The 22,227-nt window shown below is 25.6% G+C and overlaps 4 protein-coding genes and 1 non-coding gene across 19 annotated transcripts in view; 4 read left to right on the top strand and 1 right to left on the bottom strand.

Annotated features, from left to right (window-relative positions):
- Nucleotides 1–89: 89 nt before the first annotated feature.
- On the bottom strand, nt 90–1,868 carry LOC100577506. Of its 4 annotated transcripts, none has more exons than XM_006560229.3 (6): nt 1,743–1,868; nt 1,174–1,296; nt 849–1,059; nt 652–781; nt 347–580; nt 90–262 (listed from the first exon to the last, which is right to left on the bottom strand). In XM_006560229.3, exons 2-6 carry the CDS (start codon nt 1,290–1,292, stop codon nt 111–113), a joined length of 846 nt encoding a protein of 281 aa, XP_006560292.1. In that variant the 5' UTR covers nt 1,293–1,296; nt 1,743–1,868; the 3' UTR covers nt 90–110. The 4 variants fall into 4 exon arrangements, with proteins under 4 accessions (XP_006560292.1, XP_006560293.1, XP_016771898.1 ...); XM_006560230.3 differs by having other exon boundaries at nt 1,700–1,767; XM_016916409.2 differs by lacking the exon at nt 1,743–1,868 and adding an exon at nt 1,553–1,572.
- LOC100576542 (protein POLR1D) lies at nt 1,677–2,645 on the top strand. Of its 2 annotated transcripts, XM_003249598.4 has the most exons (3): nt 1,677–1,781; nt 1,967–2,022; nt 2,261–2,645. In XM_003249598.4, the coding sequence occupies exons 2-3, from the start codon at nt 2,000–2,002 to the stop codon at nt 2,466–2,468; spliced, it is 231 nt and encodes a 76-aa protein (XP_003249646.1). In that variant the 5' UTR covers nt 1,677–1,781; nt 1,967–1,999; the 3' UTR covers nt 2,469–2,645. The 2 variants fall into 2 exon arrangements, with proteins under 2 accessions (XP_003249646.1, XP_006560295.1); XM_006560232.3 differs by lacking the exon at nt 1,967–2,022 and having other exon boundaries at nt 1,693–1,781; nt 2,261–2,552.
- A 796-nt stretch (nt 2,646–3,441) lies between these two features.
- LOC552071 (pentatricopeptide repeat-containing protein 2, mitochondrial) lies at nt 3,442–5,387 on the top strand. Its single transcript, XM_006560228.3, has 5 exons — nt 3,442–3,644; nt 3,820–4,343; nt 4,430–4,723; nt 4,900–5,004; nt 5,082–5,387. The coding sequence occupies exons 1-5, from the start codon at nt 3,563–3,565 to the stop codon at nt 5,205–5,207; spliced, it is 1,131 nt and encodes a 376-aa protein (XP_006560291.2). The 5' UTR covers nt 3,442–3,562; the 3' UTR covers nt 5,208–5,387.
- A 693-nt stretch (nt 5,388–6,080) lies between these two features.
- GluCl (glutamate-gated chloride channel) overlaps nt 6,081–22,227 on the top strand; it is a 37,514-nt gene continuing 21,367 nt past the window's right edge. For 2 of the 11 annotated variants that reach the window (XM_016915981.2, XM_006560168.3), the window contains exons 1-4: nt 6,170–6,331; nt 8,852–8,919; nt 9,384–9,490; nt 14,461–14,528. In XM_016915981.2, the coding sequence (XP_016771470.1) occupies nt 8,861–8,919; nt 9,384–9,490; nt 14,461–14,528 (234 nt within the window). In that variant the 5' untranslated portion in view covers nt 6,170–6,331; nt 8,852–8,860. Of the gene's footprint in view, nt 6,332–8,851; nt 8,920–9,383; nt 9,491–14,460; nt 14,529–18,853; nt 18,922–22,227 lie in introns of those variants that run through there. The other 9 variants (XM_016915982.2, XM_006560169.3, XM_006560173.3 and 6 more) reach the window with 8 other exon arrangements.
- Mir3786 (microRNA 3786) lies at nt 17,016–17,119 on the top strand. The gene has a single exon (NR_039485.1). It is a non-coding gene; the product is annotated as a microRNA 3786 (primary transcript).

Here is a 22,227-nt window from a genome sequence, read left to right as displayed (position 1 = left end):
ATTATTTTTGTATGTTATAACAGTAATTTATTAAAAAAATATTACAAATCTTCTATGATAATTTATAATTATATAATTTATTCATAAAAGAATAATTTATTATTTCTATATTATATATCTTCCTTTTTTGAGTCATTTTTATTTTCATATATATGAACAGCAGAACATAGATCATTCCATAAATGAATAAGATCTTTTTTCATGATATTTGGTTTACAAAATTTTTTTAATAAGGAACAATTTTCTTCTGCAAACTTTATTCCTGAAATCATTATAGCGCTATATTTCATATATCATTATAAAGATGAATTATAGTAAATAAAATGTTGTAATCATAATTTATTACCTATTTCTGTAGGAGTTATAGTAAAATGATGTTTAATTCCCCAAAACCGTTCTAAAAATAATATTGACCATTGAAATATTAGATAAACTTGTTTTATATTTTTGACTGAATGTACATATAATAAGATTCCACCATTTTCATCTGTACAATTTTCATAGTTTGCATACATCTTAGATTCTAATGTATCTACTATTTGTTTTCTAACTATACTTAGTTCATTATATTGTGAAATTGCTGAAAAAAAAACTTTAATAGTATATTTTTTGTTGTTATTAAGCAAAAAATTACAAAATTTGAAAAAATACTTGATGTTAGAAGTGAAAAGTTTTTCATTTTAGTTATAATCTCTACCCAAGGTTCTATCTCCAACATAAAACATTTATTAATGTTTATAAAATGACATGTTATATCATAAATTTCAAACTCTTTTTCATCCTAAATAAAACAAAAACATAAAAAATCTAAAACATAAAAAAATATTCTTATGAGTAATTTAATATACCTCTAATTTTACTGTTAATTCTATATAGAAACTTAAGATTTTTGTTGTTAAATATGTTGTATATTTATAAATATTATCATATAACCATTTCTTGTCAATATTTTTAAAGTTTATACCAGAGACTTGTTGCGAAACTTCACACAATCTATATTCATAATGTCTTTGTAATTTTTCTTCTGAATTATTATTAATTTTCAGAGCATTTGGCAAACTAATATAAAAAAATACATATTAATATATATTATGTATATTAATATATTATAATATATATCAATAATAAAAAAAAATATTGAAATATAATATAAAAAAGTAACTATAATATAACTTTATTGTAACAATTTGTTGATCCTCTTCTTGTTGTTTTAATTGCTCAATTAAATTGTATGCTTTTACAATGAGTTCTTCTTTTAATTTTTTTAGTGCAATCAATTCAAAATCTTCCATTATTCTAAAACAATTTTAAATTATAACATACAGTTTATATTATATAATGTTATATAGTTATAATATGATATAAATATAATTATCTATTTGAATTTATATTTAAAAAATAATACAAATTTAATATATTTATAAGTTACATAAATTATTATTCATTTCAATATTTTTACTTTCAATTTTTAAAATTATTTAACTAGATATAAAATAAAAAATCGTATATACTATAATATAATCGTATAAAAAGTTGTTGAAATAATGTTTACAATTTATAAATGATATTTTAAAAATTATAGATAATATTAATTTTCTTATATAAATTAAAATTATTTTAATTAAAAAATATAAAATATAAATTATTGTATATGAAAATTTATAAATTTATAATTTATAATATATTTAGAATTGTATACACAATATTTTGTATTTGTAAGTAACTTATGACATAAAGTTAACCTTAATACATCAAACAACGTTGTCTATGCTAATCCGAAAGTATGTAATTTTATTTTTTATATAGATAATTACGTAGTAATAATTTTTTTATTTTGTATTTATTAAAAAGATTGAAAATCATTTCATTGTATTTAATAAATAGTCAAATTTATCATTTAACGAACAATTTCATTTAATTATGAAAGATATACATTAATAAAAAATTTTGTATTTAATATTTTAAGATTAAAAAACGAAAAAAATTAAATATTGATGAAATGGATGACGAAACTTTAAATAGGTGAGTTTATATCTCAAAAAATTTGTATTAATAATTAACATCTATTAAATTTAATAAATAAATTAACTGTTATAACTGTTATATATACACGTTTTATGAATAATTCAATCACAAAATTATAAATTAGTATAATCATTAAAATAATAATAGAGATAAAATAATAAAATAGTGATATATAAATTATTATATTTTTGAAATCTTTATCATTGTTTCACTAAAATTATAATTTTATTTTTAGACTTGCAGTTGAAGCATTATTGGAAGAAGCAAAACTTGGAGCAAAAAGAGCAGAAATAATGGGTCCTAGTGGATGGATAAAACCAAAAGAATGTATTAACAAAAGATTTCTTCATTCAACATTACGGAATGTTGTTCTTTCAAATAAATATCAATTGAAAAGAAAAAGTGAAAAGCAGTTGCGTATACCTGAGAGTAAATTAAAATAATTGAAAATATGAACTAATTCTATTATTAATATGTTAAAGTTTATGTAATATCTTTTTTTTTCTTTTATTTAAAATCAAACATTTTAATATTATTGAAATTCATTTTATTTAGTAAACTATTAGTTAAATGTAATTTTTATTAAATTGAATAAATAAAAAAATACATTTAATAAGTAATCCCAAAAAATCAATGATTCAATATTTAAATAAAATAATATAGATTTAAAAATTATAAAAATTGTAATTTATATAAAATTTGAAAAATATATATAATTTAAACTAAATTTTAAGCATAAAAATATGTATGTATGTAATAAAGTATATATATATACATAAAATAATGTATAAAATAATAATGTTAGAAATAAGAAAATCAATAAATTATCGTTTATTTTTTTCTATTAATTATATAAGTTTAACGAAAGAAAAAAATGAAAATAATATAATATATAATATATAATAATTATATAATATAAATATAAAAGAGAATAGTAAATAGTTTTATTTGTTATTATTTCTTATTTAAAATTAAATTAATTTTTAAAATAAAAACAATAATTTTTTTTTAATTTAAAAATGTGATTTTCTTTATTAGATAAAAATTATAAATACTTTTATGAAAACAATATTTTAATCTTAGAGCGTTATATAATATATAAGAAAATCAAGATTAATAAATAAAACAAATTTAAAATTATTTCGAATTAATTTATTTTATAATTTAAAAGATAATATTATATTTATATTTTAAAAATAAATTATAATAACGTAATTCTTTTTAATTAATTATATATATTATATATAACTAATAACTAATTATATATTTTATTATTTATTATTTAATTTTAATGTAAAAAATAAAATATCGCAAGAAAATAAAATAATTTTTAAAAAATGATAAAAATCATATAATACGTATAAAAGAAAAATAAAACATATTTTAATTATACATTTGATCATACTTGTACAATTGAAAGCCATGTGGTTATCATTTCCGCTATAGTTCTTTTGCGTTTGGAGGAATATTCGGTTAAAATCGCATTTTTCCATTTAAAAATATATTATATAAAATAAATATTTATTCATTCACAATTATGGCAATCAATATAAGAGGACTTTTTAATTTGAGTATTTTGCAAACAAAAAATATATTTTTTAAATCTAATTTTTTAAAAGGTATGCAATATTTAACCTAAATTTAAATTAAATAAGTTTAAATCGGCATAATAAATTTCAATTTTACTACAGCATAAATAATAGAAATATATAAATAAAAAATGATTCTAAATATTAATTTTGTTTTAAAAATTTTAAAGATTATATTTTATAATATTTATTTTTTATTTTTTAGTTGGGATCCGATGTTTATACACGGAACAAGATTTGGGTGTAACAACGTATGAAAATTCAAGATTCGTATTTCGTAATCAATTTATGACAATAGAAAATACTTTTCGTGAGAGAATGAAGGAAATTTGTGAAAAAGAAGATGGAATAATATTTACAGAAGATTTAAAAGCAATGATTCATTTAGCACAAGCTAACGACCAGGATATGTTTTTATTAAATAATATGTTAAAAAAATATATTCAGAAACATGAACACAATCAAATTGGATCATTTGTGTTTGGCCCAATAGTAATGAGAATGTTTTATCATCTGAATCAACCAAAATATGCTTTAGAAGCATTTGATAATGAATATTTAAAGAGCAGTTTTAACTATCGTTCATCTTTTCGTACCTTAATGTGTTTGTTATATAAAAATAGTATGTTCAAAGAAATGAAAGATGTATATAACAAGGTGTTAAATAGTAGTGGTGTAAATTTTATTGGCACTAATAGTGTTTTAATATATGCTGCATGTCTAAAAGAGGTAACAATAATTTTTAATCAGTAATTTTCTATATATAATAATTAACATTTAAAAAACTTAAAAAAAAAAACAACTATTTTATTTAGAATACTCCAGAAGCATTGGAATTTGCTTTAAACATTTGGAAGAAACAATATGATATAATAAAACCTTCAGGAAGAAGTTATGCATTAATATCATATTTAGCAATAAAAAATAATGCATCTGAAATAGCGTTAGATATATTGAGTACAATTCAAAGAGACAAAGTTATGTCTATAAGAAGTCTCAAAATATTGGCATATATGAATATGGAAAGATATTTACAAATAATTCCTATTTTAAAAGAAGTAGTAGAAAGTAATGTAATTCAACAGAAATATTTAATTTTTGCAGATGTGGTGAGATTATATTTTGTTAAAAAAATTTATTAAAAATTTAGCATAATGTCAATAATTATAATTTTTGTATCATAAATAATATTATTTGATTCAATTTTAAATTTTAATATAATATATTTGTATGTAATTATTATATATAATATATAATGAAATTCTTTTTTATTCTTATATTATAGATATATGAATTGGAAGAAAAATTGAAAACACTTGATTTAGAAGAATCCATTCCATTACTCGATTTAATAAAAGAAGCTAAGAGACTAGAATTTATTCAAACAACAGTAAATTATTTTAAATATATTTCAAAAATTTATATTTTTATTTTGCTATATTATTAATATATAATTTTTTTTTTTAGATGACTTTGGAAGAATTCTTACTAAGACCTATGATGGTTAGAAGGAGATTAAGCAGATATCAAGACAGAAGAGATAGAAATGAAGAACAAATGTACACGAGAAATGAATTACAAAATTATTTATGATTTTTTTTTTTACAATTTTCTTATTAAAAAGAATAACTTCATTAAACAATACTTTCCATTTTGCAATGAAGTTATATTATTATCTATAATAAACAAGTATGTTATATTTATCTATATGTTATACATGTAGTAATTATATGGAAAGTAATTAATAAAATAAAATAAATTTAAAAAATCATACAAAAGTGTAAGATGTGTGTATGTGTTAAATTTTTATAATTTAATTATAATTTTTGTTATTTTTATTAAATTTTATGTATTATTCTTTAATTTAATTTTAGTAGTTATTACTTAGAAAAATTATATTCATAAATTGTAGTAAGTATTTATAATTTTTGTATAGATTTAAAATTTTACAATTTGTCAAAATTATATTACATTTTATATAAAAGTATATAATATATATATATATATATATATTTATATATTTGCATATTTAAAAAAATAAAAAAATATTCTATTAATATATTCTAATAAAAATTGAAATAAATTGTTTTTAATTTAAAATATGTATATTATAGAAATGATTATATAGAAATAAATCGATAGATATCGATATTTATGATCGATATAATCAATGATTTATGATTAATCGATTTATTCAATTTAGACATGAAAGTATCTTTTTATAAAATTTTTTAAAGATTGTTAATAAGAAATATTTAAAAAAAAAAAATGGAAAATTTGATTGATATAGTATATATGATTTTGCCAATCAATGTGATTATATTAAAAATCATAATATTTGCAGAGACGATAAAATATGTTGGACGAGAATTAGTAGCTTCGTGGTAGTTGTGACGAGGAAGAAAAGGACGATGCATGATGCTGGCTCAGTTGTGGTACGGGGTTTGAGGAACCGAATGACGTCATGTCTAAAGCGACGCGGCAATGCTAAGCGTCTGCGTGGGTCGACGGGTGTCTGGGCCAGGATCAATAGCGTGCCAGCAACCAGGTAGGTGTGAGTGTATGTAGGTTTCTGAACGGTGGCAGTCCAGGAGACGAATCTTCCGAGGTAGGACACTTGACGAGTCGAATACAGTTTCAGTGTCGTACCGGAGAGCGCCATGCCAGTATCATTGCATCACGGAACGCTCATTGCCTAGGATTATCAGCTTCTCCAGGTAAACATATCTTTTATATCTTTATTTGTTTGTTCCTTCACTTATTTAAAATTAACACTGGGCAATAACAACTTTGAAAGCCACCAGAGTATTATGTACAGCAACGATTGAAGGCCACCACCCACAGTCAAACAGTCGAAATGGATTAAAATGGATTTAGATCGATTATCATTATTTAAGATAATAAATTTAACCCTGTGTTAATTTATCACATTATTAGCTCTAGCCATATTACAACTGATTTTAATGATCGAATATATCTGGTCAATTCTTTTGATGGAAGAAAATATAAATCTAAACTAAAATGAATGAAATTAATAATAAAATCAATGAATAGAATTCATGGTAGACAATGGAAAGAATAGCATAAACCAATAGAAAGATTGGGGAAAAAAATGGGAATATAGACAGCTAGTAGATAGAATAGAGAAATGAGAAAGTTTGTGGTGGGGATTGTGCGTAACACAGATATGGATCCCTCGACTTCTGCATGAAAGTTGGTTACCTAGTTATTAGAAAAACATAGATTGTTATTACAATTAACGAATAATTCGTTTCTTAATCTTGTTCGCGTTTTAGGAGATTTCTCTATTTCTGATTATATTAGATATCATAAACAATTTAGAAAAATATTTAAATTAAGAAAGAAAAGAAAGAAGAAAAATATTGTTTTCCGTATAAATATCTATCAAATAAAACACAATATTTTTTTGCCTTTTTTATAATCTTTTCTTAAAGCTTAGAGTGAGATGTATTACGGAAGAAGTTGAGCGTATTTTACTTGATTAAAATTAACGCCAGATGGAGGTGTTTAGCTACGGAGGGAAAGCAATTACTTAAAAACACGTCCGCATATCGAGGATTTGTTTGATAAAGAAATTTGTTCTTTGCTTAAGCGCTCTCGAGGAACAGAAATACAAACACGTTTGTTGTATACATATATGTATATATATATATATATATCTATACATATACTTATATATACATGTATACATCCAATGCTGACCTAATTCGTACAACGTACCGTTCGCAATAATCATTTGCCTTTCGCATATCCTGTTTTCAACTTTCAACTTCTCCCGCGATTTGCGTAATTAAATGGAACATGTGATACATCATATTATTCAATCGATCGTTCCATTTACTCCCTTCGAGAATCAGAGGATGTAACAATATATATATATATATATATATGTATATATGTTATATTGCATTGAATTTATAAATTTATTGAATTTATAAAATATTTTAATTAGAGAAGCTCAATAATTTATCGCTTCATCACTTCTTTTAATGAAAGGCTATATTTACTACTCGACCAAGATACTTTTGATACTTGTCAATATTTATTACGAAAGAATAATTATTCATGAAATAATATTTATCAACAAAAATTATAAATCGGATTTAATTAATGAATAAAAATTTTAATTTTAAAGAATCAAAGATATATAATCTTTTTGGCAATTTTCTAATTAATGATACTTCAATATATTTTTTAATACGTACCGTTGTTTCTTTTTCAACGTTGATATTAGACGATTTTCTATGATAAACATGCGATTTTATGCATATTTGAATAGCGAAAAAAATATGAAACAAGGAAAATAACGTATATAAGGATGGAATAATACGATCAGAAAAGCAAAGTGCCTTAAATGTATGGTCAGTTGCACTTTGCAGTAGAATAGATCAGTGTGTAGTCAAACGTTCGCCTAGTAGAAGGTGAATTCTAGAAATTACTTGGCAAATTTTGTTTTATTTTTTTCTCAATTTCTCTTAATTAATATGTTCTATTTAATATTTTAATTTCTTTTGATATTGATATTGATATTTTTGACAATTTTTCATGCTTTAATTTATTTAGATATTATATAATATTATGCAATATATTATACATTATATATTAATAATATTATTATATATAATAATATTACATATTTTTTTAAACAAAGTTAGAATAAAATGCTGTATATAATATAATATAGACGAAATTTAATTTTATTAACTATTCTTAATTTTATTAATAGCATTAATAATATTTGATGAATAATATTTTTTAAATATTTTGAAAAAATAAAACAATACAAACATTCTGTCTAATGATCATCAATCAAGTTTTTAGTTCTTGTGTTATACACACATAAGTTGGCTTTATTTCAAATGGACAAATTCCTTCATGTTTATTTTCCGCAAAATGATCTTCCTTTTTGTAATAAATATTAATCATGTGTTTATATAGTTATTTATAAATTGTACATGCTCATGATTTTATGTTATGAAATAAAATTGGTTAATTGGCGGCATATATTTTTATTTTATTATATTTTTATAAAGTATATAAACTTTAAATAGAAATTATAAATTAAAAATTATTAGCTCTAACCATAAATTATATATGGCCGATAAATTAAAAATTAATTCAATTAAATTATTATTAAAATTTTAAAAATTTGGTAAAAATTTCTATATTTTTTTCGATTTCTTCATTATTATTAATTAAATAATTTTATATTGCAGGCTGCCGCAATGTGGCCTGGAGTATTGAAGTTATTGGTGTTATTAACATTCTTGCTACATCCATCAAGGTATGTTATTCAATAATTTTATATATATTATTATATATTTCTATTCACGTGATTCTAAAAATACTTATAACTTTTGTTGTAAGAGTAATGAAATTTAAAATCAACATTATTGTTTAAATATATTTTATATTACTTTATATAGTTTTCGTTATTATAAATTTTAATAATATTCTTAAATGAATTTTACAAATCTTTGATCAATGATATTTATTAATTTCCTTTTTTTTTTCATTCCATTTTTTAATCTGAATTTTCTTATTTTATCATTTCTTTACTTTTTTCCTTCATATTGGAATTCAATTAAAAAATTGGATATTCAAACATTCAATCTTCAAAAATTTTTTTTAACATTCTTTCACTTATTATTATACATGTTTTAAATCAATTCAATGTATAAAATAAAAATTGACGAGATAACAACTGATTTGAAATTTTCATTCATGCATTTTCATTCCTGATTGCAGATGTACGCAGGGAAAGGTGAATTACCGGGAAAAGGAGAAAGAAGTATTAGACAACATTTTAGGAGGATACGACGCGCGTATCCGGCCCAGCGGAGAAAATGCAACAGGTGAATATGGATAATCTTTTTTTACGTCCATTGTTCCTTCCAGTCTTCCTTACCAAAAAAAAAAAAAAAAAAAGAAAAAAAAATTGACTAATTATATCGACATTATAAAGAAATCGGATACAATTAAAGAAACAATGAAACCTAAATTTAGTTTAAATAAGCTCAAATCATTGGACAAAGGATTAATTTGTTTTGTCAGCTGTGATGCTGATAATAACTATCAATAAAATTCCACTGTTTTAATATAATTCAGAATCCTCCAACTGGATATCTAATTAGTTCTTTTATTTAAGAAAGGATTGATTAATGCATTTTCTAGTCGTCATTAAGTTATCCATGTTGCAACTTACAAAAAGATTTGAAAAGTTAGAACAAGTGTCTGAAACTTTTTGCATATATTTCAATGCGATAAGTATATCTTTCTTACATATCTATGTAATTTTTCCAATATTAGCGAACATTTGAATTCCAGTCGAGTTACATATATAAAAAAATATTATTTTTTGCAATTATATTAAAGAAAATAATATCGTTAGAATTTTATATATTCTTTATGTAAGATTAATTATTCTAGATTTATATGATCTAATCTTTATTTCTTTCCTTAAAATTAACTTTGATTTAATTCTTTTTTCCTAACAAAAGATAAAAATTTTCCAAATTAACTGAGAGTTTAGCTGCACTGTGAGGCACTTATTATTATAACTTACAATTTTGATTAATCAAAAATTCATATTGCCCTACAACAAAAATGGATTTTTACTATTATTAAATAATAATAGTCTGTTCAAAAGTATGAGGATGCTTGCTCCATTAATTAATCAAATTCTCAAGAATTTAATTTAAAATTCTTATTATTTATTATCTTCACAATTTTGGATGATAAATCATCATGCATATTATAACAAAACACAGCAAATACAAATACAAATTTTATAACCATTTACATTAAATACAAGATGAATATAAAAATTTTCAAAGAAACCAAATTAAAAAAATTTAACATCAACAATTTATAAATTCGAAAATGAAATATTTTTTCAAAAAAGGTAAGTGTCCTCATAGATTGGAACAGTGTAACACGATCCAATACCGTCAATTTCGCACAATTCTTATCATAGGGAGGGTGAAGAGAAAGTAAAATTGAATGAAAACGTATCCACATCCGAGGACACGTATTTATGGGGGTCATTATAGGCTTTACATCCGATGAAGCACGTAAAACGTTTTAAGAAGTAAACCGTGACAAAGAGGAGCAAGGTACTATACTATATTCGAGGTAACATCCCCCTTTGGCAGTGTGCCGACAAATTGCAGGCGTGCCGAGTTTCGCAGCGGATCGGTGAAAACAAAAATACAATTGACGATTTTCGTTGAAACGATATTTATCGTTATAGCTAATGGTCAACGACAAGCTGGCATTTTGTCATTTCGTGACGGTGAAACATTTCGCACAATATCACGAATCGGTTGTTTGTCACGATTTTATAACATGCGATGCATATACGGATGTAATATGTGTCTGGCTTTTTGGATAGAAACAGAAACAGATATGTATAAACTCTTGAACATTTTGTTCAGCTATCTAAGAAATGAGTTCTACGTTCTAGACGAATGAAATTCTATGCACGACGACGTAATTGGCATAAACGTTCCTTTCTATTTCTGGCAATATGTTCAAGTTAAATAATTATTCAGATGCGGTCATTGTATAAAATGAAAGGAAAATTTAGATCGTTATAGCTTTTAGATTTGTGCAATAGCGAATAGTTGGGATTTTTCAATTTGTTTTAACTTTTAGAATATGTTGGAAGATTGTTGTGAATAGTTTTTCTTGCCGTTGCAATTATTGATTTGATATTTAGATTTGTTGATAATCTTATTGGTAGTGAATATGTTTCAAAATATTGAAATAGAAATGGAAATGTGGAGGAATAATGGATGATGGAAAAAATGCAATCTAATAAATTAATATTTATTTTTGTTTTATCTTTTGAGTAATAAAGTTTTGTTATTTTTATTCCTTTATTTTAACGTTTGTATAAATATCTTGTGATAGATAAGAGTTGAAACTTTATTACTTAAAAATAGAAGAAATGTAAATATATGTTTATTAGATTGGACAAAATATTTTTCTACTTATTCATGTAACTCCACATTCTTTTAGTCTTTTTCAAAGGTAAAATAATTTTATATTTTTATGTCTCAAATAGCTATAAAATAATTTCAAAAACAATTTAGCTTCTTCAGTTTGAATCAATGTAAGATGATGATATATTCTCACGTATTTAATCTTTGCTTATCCAATAAGAATTATATCAATATATCAATTTACATATATTTTATATATATATTTATTTCCAAAAAAATCTTAACGCAAGATAGTGTTCAATGGCAATACACAAGATGTTATTGGAAATATTAAAGGATGAAGAAGATGATAGGGTGAAGGAGGAGAAAGAAGGTGAGGGAGGTGGAGGAGGGAAATGATGCTATCTTGCTGAGAAAAAAAGGGATGGTGCCATTTAAAAGTGAAGATTTTTTATTTTTTTATTTTTTCTTCCCCTCTTTTTTTACTTTTTAATAGAAAGAAATAAATGAAAACATAGACAAGATATCTCTATTCATATATACAACATGCATACGTAACAACATATCTGAAAAGGAATTCTTTGTTATTGCATTCATTATCATTTTTCTTTTTTTAAATATGTATTTATATTGAGAATTTCATCGTGAGATTTCTCTTAACGATATTTGTTATTTTACTTACTATTTTAATCCATTTATTTCTCTGAAATTTGTCATACACATGATATGTATTTTTGTTTCCTTTTTTTGGAATATTCATATTTTTATGTATTTCCATTAATTTCATTAACACTTTCTCACTGATGAAATTTACCCTGTTAATTCATTTTCATTCCTTTCCATTCTTTCAATTTTGAAGGATAAATTTTCATAAAAAAGATTCGTTGAATCATTTTATTATTCAAAAATTTTCTTTAAAATTTTCAATCATTCCTCCTCGAATTTAAGTTCGATTAATCCTAATTACACGCTCGGGACGTATTCCATCTCACGGGTCTGTCTACTCTCTGTACAAAACACTCTGTAGAATATTAGACAATGGCATTGAACGCCTCGGAAAATTAGACCACGAATTCCTATTGTTCGATAGGTCAGAGAAAGTATAGTATATCGTCGATAATTACACTCGACTTCGTGTACCGCCTCGAGGTTCATGTTGTCACCAACTTTTTTTTTCTCTTTTTTTTTTTTTTACCATTTCCAGATGCACTCGTTGCCCTTTTCTTTCTTTTTGCCATCGGACAAGCATATTTACAAAGCAGTCTCTTCTTTTTTTTCCCTTTTTTTTTTTTTTTTTTCTTCTTCTTCTTTGGGACCACACCAATTTACGACCACGTATAAAGATTCTAATTAGAAACTAGGAGAAGATGTAGCTGTGAAAGAAAACTTGTTTACTTGTTAATCATTGTCACACGATTGTTTCTTGTAATGTATATTCGAGAAAGGATGATTGATTTACATGTTGGCTTTTATAAATGACAAAGGGGAGGTAAGATAAGTGAGTCTGTTTATGTGTTAGGGATTGATAAAAAGAAATGTGGTACAGAGTTAGTTTTATGTTCAATAATCCTTGTAAATGGGAAAATAAAGGATTTTAATTCAGTTATTATAGAAAGAGAGAAGGTAATTGTTTGTATATTTTGAGATGCAAGTAAGGCAGAATTTTAATACAATTAATAATTAAATTGAATGAATAAACAGAAGGAGATCGTTTCATGTGTATTTCAATTCAATTATAAAAAGTAAAGGAAAATAATTAGTTTTTTTAAATTTATACTTTGACCTATGAGTAAGGGGAATCAATGAAACACTAGATAAACATTTTAGATGTGAAATTCGTATAATTACACACTTATAATTACACTATAGTAAGTATAAATACACTATAGTTACATTTTTACAGGGTGTTTCATGAGATATGAATAATAATTTGAATCTTAAAACACAGAAAAAATTATTAGGATTTTAATATACCATAAAATGAAATATTTAAAATATTATTTTTAATCATCTATCAGAAGCTTTTTCTTTTATTTCAGTTTAAATTAGTATTCATTTATAAAATATTTTCTAACATTGGAATAGAAAAATAAAATAAATTATTATTTTCAAAATTTTCATCTCAACAAAACAAACTACTTTTATAGACAATGATGAAACACCCTGTACAGTCTTGAAAGTCTTCTATTCTTAATGTGACAACCTAATTATCAAATCTCTTTTGGTCTCTGTGTGTACCTCGTATCGTACTACCCATCACAGCACTTTACCCCGTAGCTTCCAAACGTATTAGACATTTTGGCTCCCTCATTCCGTGTTAGAGACTTACACAATCTACTTTTTCTATATCGATATTTCTTACAATAGAGCGTATATATTCGTTTCCTCGATGAAAGAAGACCAGTCTCTTTGATAAACACGTTTTGTTTCACACCCTCGTATACCAATGTATTTTTACCAATCAAACGAAACGTTTTAATCTGACAATTAAAATACAAACTCGATAATTTGCTCGATGCCTCATGTCAATTATTAAGAAAAATTGCACGAAGAAGAATCTTATTCGAAGAGAAAAAAAAAAAAAGGAACGATTTTAAGATTCTATCTACTAATTTTCCCCCCCCAATTTTTCCCTCCTATTACTTAAACGATCCTTGTTGAAAAAAGAAACTACCACACACGGTCGATTCGTCGATTCTTAAATATAGAGATAGATCGAGAAAGAAAAAGAACAAAAAAAAAAAAAAATTGAACAAATTTCTATATAAACGAAAAGTATCTTGAAAAAAAAAAAAAAAAAGACTATTCCACTAGAGTATTGTAAGATGCGAAAAAAAATTTTACTGACTAAAAGGGGGCTGTATTGTTTTTGCCCTTAGATGGGCCGGCCATTGTCCGGGTAAACCTGTTTGTGCGAAGCATTGCGACAATTAGTGACATCAAGATGGTAAGTATACATTAAACCAATCCAAAAATCTTTACAAACGCGGTGCAATGCCATTTCTCTCTTGGCGGGTACTGTTTCCTTATTTTTCTGTTGCTTGCAATAATAAAAGTAGGCGCAATGTAGGTTTTAGAGAGCCTATAATCGATAATCGATTTAAGATTTTTAAAAAAAAAAACAAGAGAATGGAAAAAAAAAAAAAAAAGATTTTTTGAACAAGGCCTCAACAAGCACCAACGCGAACAACGGCAACAACAGCAATGGCAGCAGGCTAGCATCTTGTCCCTTCTTCGTTACATTATATTCATTATATTGTGTCAATACCTCATCTCTCGTGTCGCAGTGGTGCCAGATTCAATAAGAATTTTTATGGAAAAAAAAGAATTTATCAATTCTCGAGAGAGAGAGAATCGTATGAAAATTTATCAAACGTGAATAAGAATTTTATCTATGATCGTCGAGTGATAAAGAAAGAATTTTGATAAAAATTTATACGAACACTCTCTCTCGAGTGGAAAGAAATATCTCTCGTATTAGAATCGTATTAGACGATTGTTTTATGATTGATAAAAGAAAGTTTGAATCAATCGTGTTGCATCGGAAAAGATTTCCTCTCTTCTTTTTATTTTTAATCCATTTGGACGAGTAATCGTTGTGTTAATGTTGTTATTTCAATTGCAATTTTCGTTCAGTTGATTCACGTTGAGAGAATTCTGCTTCTCAACTATTGTCGTGTATTTTCTCTCGCTATTTTTCCCCTCCCTATCTATACTCTATTATAATTTTATAATAAAATTTTTCAATTCAATTTTCTGAATTTTTTTTTTTTCGTTTCAATATCTTTAATTACTTCGACGTATAAGTATTATTCTCTTAAATTTTTGTTCGAGAGGAAAATCTTTTCTGATACTCGATCAATAATTCAAACGTTTTTTTTTTTTTCAATTAATCACGTAAGACGGTTTCTCTCACGATTCTAGACACCGAGGGTAGATTTCTTTGACAATATTAAAAAACCTTCGATCTGGGAACACTGTCGCGCAACACTCACCATAGAAACTCTCCGTTTGTAGACTCTAATTAAAAAAGTCTTGTTTGCTCCCATCGATCTCGTCTACTACTACTTTGTTGATTACCCCCCCGCCTCCCCCACTACACCCCCCTTTTGCCACGCAACCAGATTAAATACCCTTCTTCTTCTTCTTCTTCTTCTTCTTTTTTCTTTTTTTTTTTTTCATATCTAACTATGTATAACATCGACAACATCCTTATTAATAATTTTTAGAATTACTACCAATCTCACACAAAACCAATTAGCATCTTTAGCATAGATACAGGCATGTGGCATTTGAATTTAGCTTCTATGTTCACGTATGTACATACACGTTTATACGCTACATAGGAGCACAGACGTTGCGGAGGGACGAAGAGAAAGGATATTTAAAAAGAGAAAGAGAGAGAGAGAGAACAAAGAAAGAAGGAGAAAGAGAAAGAATCGAAACAAAGAGATAAAGGAGGGGGAGGGACAGGAAAATGAAAGAAAGAAAAGAGAGAGAGAGAAATGAAAATAAAGAGAAAAGAAGAGAAAATGGAAAGAATTTATTGGCAAAGTGTTTGGTCTCATAGGTTTTCCTCCAATTTTTTTTTTCTTTTTTTTTCTTTTTTTTTTTTCTCCATCCCTGGTCCTGGTAGTTCCTCATAGTGCTTGATATGACTTAGTACACGTTCTGCTATGTTTTTTTATTGCGTTCATAATTGGATATATATATATATATATATATATAATATCCGTTTTTTACTTGTTCTATCTTTTCAACGCGTCAGATGATGTGAGTATGTGTACATAAGGGATGAAATTATACTGTACTCGTGTTTTCGAAGGCACGCCGTTCTTTTGAATATTTATCCTCTAGGATAAGATGGTATCGATCAGGTTCCACGATAGGTGAAATTGTTATACATATACACGTTTCGTTATATATAGTTCTTGTAGTGAACTTGTAGTTGGGCCGTGATATGAGAATTTACGTCCGATTCCCGATGTTTTGAAATTTTTCTGCATGCATTTTCTATCGGGGAAAAATTGATATCGAATCGCGATTGTAAACTATTATTATATTATAGATAGAATTCGATATAAAAGTTAGAAAAATAAGAGGAAGATTTCCCTCGCAACTGTGAAGAATTCTATTTTTCATTTAAAAATATATCATTTTTTCTAAACATAATGCTAAACTGCTTCTTACTTTTGCTAATAAAAAAAACGGGTTAAAAAATTAATCAAAGTTTGAAATCAAACTTTCGATTAATTTTAATTTCGAATAGATTGGTGAATTCGAATTTTAAGAATCATTCTCTGCGTTTTGCTTTTTGCAAAAAAAAAATGCAAGTAAATTTGCATCGTCCTTATCGCTTTTGTTACGAGAATTGATAGCATTGATACGAATATCATTTCGAAATAAGGAAAATTAGCGTATGCGTTTCGACACTACAGGAACAAAACGTGTCCGACGTCTTGTCCTGGTTCATGTAGGGCGGAATGTTACGCAAACACTCTGTATGGCTCAGGACGATACGTCTGGCTCGTCCAACCAACAGATTTTTTTTTTTTTTTGATAAAATTGTCGTGCTGTGTAACATTCAGGGCGTCGTCAATTTCAAAAATCAAAATGATTTTAATCGGAAGTAAATTATTCAAATTTTATTTGCAATATTCTCGGAATTTTTTTCTTAATTAAAACTATTCAAATCAAAATTTTCAAAATAATATATTCAATGCTGAGAAATTCATCGATCAATCTCAGCCTTTTTTTATACCACTGAAAAAAACGAATATTCAATTTCTATTCGATATATTCGTTACGGACAATCGAATTTAATAATTAGTTACAATTGCACGAAATAATTGCAATCGAATTATTTTGTGTGAAAATTTTTTCAAATTAACAAAAAAATTGATTATTAAGATAACATGACACACGTATGCTTGTTCAATATACTTCGAAGACTTTTCGAGCATAGGGAATCTACAATTTTCCATTATTAACTTCGAAATTGGATAATTTATGTTGTTGCTTTCCTTTATTTCGTTGTAAATTTGTGTTTTTTTTTTTAAAATTTGTAAATAACATTTATCGTCTATATGTATAAAAACATGCTTATAACATTCTTTAGACTTTCGATATACATATGTACATATACAAAAGTGTCTTGTGTGAATTTAACCAATTTTTTTTCTATTCTTTTTCTTTTTTTTTTTTACTTACTTCTTTTCTTCTTTTCATTCCATGCTTTTTTTCCCCCCCAATATAACATATAATCTACGTAATAACGTTCCACTAGTTTGTTCTACGATTGATTAGTTCGATCTCTTTTTTTTTTTTTTTTTCTTCCATCCCTGCAATTGTCGTTCGTTCGAAAAAGAAAGTAATTATGAGGAAAATAGCTTGCTTAATTAAGATGTTTGATCAATAAGGTTACACGTCTACCTGACTGTTATATACGTCTATGGAAGAATTAGAACATCTGTAATCATCAGTTAATTCATAAAAGTAATTTGTAAAATATTTCTTCTTTTCTTTCTCTTTCGGTTTTAATAAAGATTTTTACATCGCGTTATCAAGCGCGTTTCAAAGTAATTTTTTTAATGTTTTTGAAAAAAATGAAAAGCTCTTGAGCTTGAACAACTTATAACGTGTCGTTAATTCGTTTGAAAAAGAAAACGATAAAATTCAGGAAATTGTTTTAACAGAAAATTATTAATTATTCGTTCATTCGAATATGACAGAGATATTTTTGATATTTGAAGAAACTAAAGTTTTTCGAATTTTTAAAATCTAAATTTCTATCTATTTTTGCATTCGAAATTCAGTTTCAATTTTCTGTTTTAATTTTTTTATCATTCTCAAGATTTAGAATTTTCTCTTTTTTTTCGATTTTTCTTTAACGATCTTTCTTTCTTTCTTTCTTTTTTTTTTTTAATTCAGAGAACATAAATATACGAATTATTATAAATCTCACGTATGTATATCGTATTTATTTCAGCGACGATTTCCATCCACCCTTTCTCTAAAGGATCTAATTTTTTTGAAAGAAAGTGAAAATTTATTTAAGAAAACAAAAAGAAAAGAGAAAAAAAATAATACATTTCATTTCAGGAACTTGAAACGAGCGAAAAAACAGAAAAAAAAAAAGAAAAAAAGAAATTGTATTCTTTGTTTCAACAAAAATCGAGAAGCGTTTCTTTTTTTTCTCATTTACAAACCCCTCGATGCGTTTCATATTATTCAACGATTGATTAATTTTATTTATTCTGTTTGCTATGTTAGATGGGCCCGCGGTTGTCCGCGTCAACATATTTGTTCGAAGTATCTCAAAAATAGATGACGTTACTATGGTAAGTTAAAAAAAAAAAAAAAAAAAAAAAAAAAAAAAATCAAAAGAAATCAAATGCCCCGAAAAATCACAAACACACGCCTTATATTATACACGTATTTATTATATGTGTATATACATATATATATATACTATTTATTTATACATACATATATATATATATATATATATATACATGTATAAAAATTAAATGTTTTTGTAATTGTATACAATCTGTATGTATTATAAATACAGAGATTGATATTATATTATAATACACATAGAAATCGTCTCTCTTAGTTAGATATTGGCAATTATTATGGAATTATATTTTGATTGATCGTTCGTCGTTCCTTTTTCTTTTTTTTTTTTTTTTCCAAATATTTTCGCACGATTTCCGATTTCAGTAGATTTCACTTTTCTTCTAAGAAACAAACCGTAACCGTAAACCGTTTTTTCCTTTTCCAATTATTCTATTCTATTCCGTTCTGTGTTGAAAAGAGAAGATAAAAGAAATTGAGAAAAAAAGAGAAAACTTCGCGTGTTTATTATTACTTTAAAAAAGTAACCCGAGATAAAAAGAAAAAAGTTGTTTCTTAATGACGGAAAATAAAATTTGAAACATTTTTGATCCTTTTTCAGTAGTGTATCTTTTAGTACGGTCTGACACCGATCTTAATGCAGTTTTATAGTTAAAACCCTTCAAGATAATTCTCTCGAACATTCTCTAATCGGATAGCATGCGAATATAGATGTGTTGTTAGAGCAAATCCGGGAAATCTATATTGATTATAGCCCATTCAGAGAATTATAATAGCTAGACAAATAAAATGGATATATATATATCACTTACTATGTGTTTGTATGATAATACATACATATTAATAAATGTATTATATATACACACGTCTTTTACTGTTAATCCGCTGCATAACGCTGCTCTTTGTCTCTCAAACAGTCTTGTACAAACCAGAGAAAAGGAGAGGGAAAAAAAAAAGAAAGAAAAAATAAAAGAAAAACATACGTACACGTTACACGTTTTCTCTTTACCTCTTTGTGTTGTTTCTCCCTTTTGTACCAGGCTCTCTCGTGCGTATTTAAGGCCCACTATCATAAAATTTTTTTTTAATTCTATTATTATATCTATATCTCGTATGTTATATTAAGCAAGCATATGTTTTGTATGCCTAAAATATAAAAAAAAAAAAAAAAAGAACAAACAACTCGACTTCGTTACGAACACCACGACGATGAATATAATATATGAATATTTTTAATATTTCGATTGAGAAAGAAAAGAAAGTTGAAAAGAGAGAGAGAGAAAAATTATAATATCAAAATTTGTTCGAATTGAAACATCAAACGTCAGATAAAAAATTATTACAAATAATAAAAATAAAAGCACGTCGTGTTGCGCGTAATTAAAAAAAAAAAAAAAAAAAAAAAAACACCTACACCACATACTATCGCTCACGCTATTGTGTTGTAGATGATTTAATGGAACTTGTCGTTTTTTTTTTGACATACACATTCCTTTGTACATTTTTTTTTTCTTTTTTTCCTGTATCAGTCACGTGTGAAACCAATACCACGAATACCAAATACCAAAAAAAAAAAAAATGGCTGTCCGCCATTTGATGACAGACGTTATATTATACACAAGTATCAAAAATATGTACGACACTTTGTTCGAATTTTATCGTTCGTTTTTTTAATCGTTCTATTATCCTATTTCGTTATATATATATATCGCACACACGAATATATATTTTTTACAATAATGGCCGCTAAGAATTTACTCTTTTAATCCCTTATTGCATAATTGATACACGATTAGATATATTCTTTTTTTAATGCTGCATATTCGTTTTTTAAAATTAAAACACTCCGCTGAAAAATATTGTTCCTCGCATCTTTGTATTTGTTGCAAATTGTTGAAACGCAAAAGTAATGGCGATGCAGATATTTTCTTTGTATCATAAAGAATAGAACAACCACCGTTGGTGTTGCCATGAACCGTATGTTGTTATCCATCTCTTCTTTTCTTAGATACACCAAACTTCTTTTTACGCGAAAATTTGTGAAGAATATATACATATATCCTCGTTTTTCGCCATTTTGTTTCGAAGGTGATTTCGCTTTCGTAGGATTCTTTTTTTTTTTTCGTGTCGCTTTTCTTCGCAAGATTTTTTAATCATTGCAATCATTTCACTAACGAAACAGCTCTCCCGAGCTTTTCGATGGAGAGATACCTCGCCTGTCTTTTTTTATTAGGACGTGAGATAACTCGTCCGACATTGTATCACGAGATATCGTTCTGGTTAAAAATATATCCTTTATTTATTATTCTCCTCCCCGTGAACGAGATATTTTAAAAATTTTAAAAATTAATCGAAATCGTTAAGAAATTAAAAAAAATTAGTATTTCGAATTTTATTGTAAATTATTTTATGTAAATATTTATATCTATCATCGTCTAAAGCAGAGAAGGGATTGATCGACAAACGTAGTATAATTGATGAAAAACAATTCGAGGATCAGGATGCAATAGTTTTGTAGAATTTTTTTTTTCTTTTCCTCGATTATTTCTGAGCTGGCTTCGATTTGGCATTTTTAATTTACAACAGACACGATTAGATCAGGAGATGTTTCAGCTACTCTATTTTTTATTTCTCTTTCCACAATAATCGTAAATTGTTTCGACAGATACTTTTCTTGTAGTTTTGAAACTCTGAATTTCACGTCTTCCACGTCTTGATATAGCAGTAGAGGTGAATACTTTTCCCTTCAAAACCTGCCAAGATCCGATTCAAATGGTGAGTCATTTATTTTTTTTTTTATTTTAATTTCTCGCATGTCAATCCTCTTCTTCGATTTTTCTTACGTAGAACAATTAGCTGTTTCTTATTCTTATTTATATATTATTAAAAAAAAAAAAGAAAAAGATGGTAATTTTTCTTATTCTTCTTATTTTGTATTCACACGCTTCTATTCAAATTTCATCTCTTTCAAATTTTGCAGAGTTTTTTTTTTTCTTTTTCACTCGATTTATTACATTTACCTAGAAAGAATTATTATTTTTTTCAATATCATTTATTGAAGATACAGCTCTTACAAATAATTTATATTCTGTATCTCTTTAATCAACTTTTAATCGCATCGTAATCCCTCTCAAGGGAAAAGAAGAAAAGAGAATTTCAAGCTCGAATTTGTTAAATTCAATTTCGTCGTTCATCGTAGACGATATATAGCAGCGAGGAATTACGCGGCGTTAAATTCGTTAAATTTATTTTTCAATCTTGATTATTGAAGTTTAACGAAGAGAATT

Source organism: Apis mellifera, linkage group LG14 (assembly GCF_003254395.2).
Source record: "Apis mellifera strain DH4 linkage group LG14, Amel_HAv3.1, whole genome shotgun sequence".
Taxonomy (NCBI): Eukaryota; Metazoa; Arthropoda; class Insecta; order Hymenoptera; family Apidae; genus Apis; species Apis mellifera.
This window is presented reverse-complemented; position numbering and strand designations above follow the sequence as displayed.

Bases quoted from the DNA above. Each gene is read 5' to 3' on its own strand.
- LOC100576542 (XM_003249598.4), top strand. From the start codon at position 2,000: ATGGATGACGAAACTTTAAATAG. The intron at 2,023-2,260 runs GTGAGTTTATAT...TTTTATTTTTAG, and splicing joins GATGACGAAACTTTAAATAG to ACTTGCAGTTGAAGCATTAT.
- LOC552071 (XM_006560228.3), top strand. From the start codon at position 3,563: ATGGCAATCAATATAAGAGGACTTTTTAATTTGAGTATTTTGCAAACA. The intron at 4,724-4,899 runs GTGAGATTATAT...CTTATATTATAG, and splicing joins ATTTAATTTTTGCAGATGTG to ATATATGAATTGGAAGAAAA. The intron at 5,005-5,081 runs GTAAATTATTTT...TTTTTTTTTTAG, and splicing joins TAGAATTTATTCAAACAACA to ATGACTTTGGAAGAATTCTT.
- LOC100577506 (XM_006560229.3), bottom strand. From the start codon at position 1,292: ATGGAAGATTTTGAATTGATTGCACTAAAAAAATTAAAAGAAGAACTC. The intron at 782-848 runs GTATATTAAATT...TGTTTTATTTAG, and splicing joins AATTAACAGTAAAATTAGAG to GATGAAAAAGAGTTTGAAAT. The intron at 263-346 runs GTAATAAATTAT...TAATGATTTCAG, and splicing joins TATAACTCCTACAGAAATAG to GAATAAAGTTTGCAGAAGAA.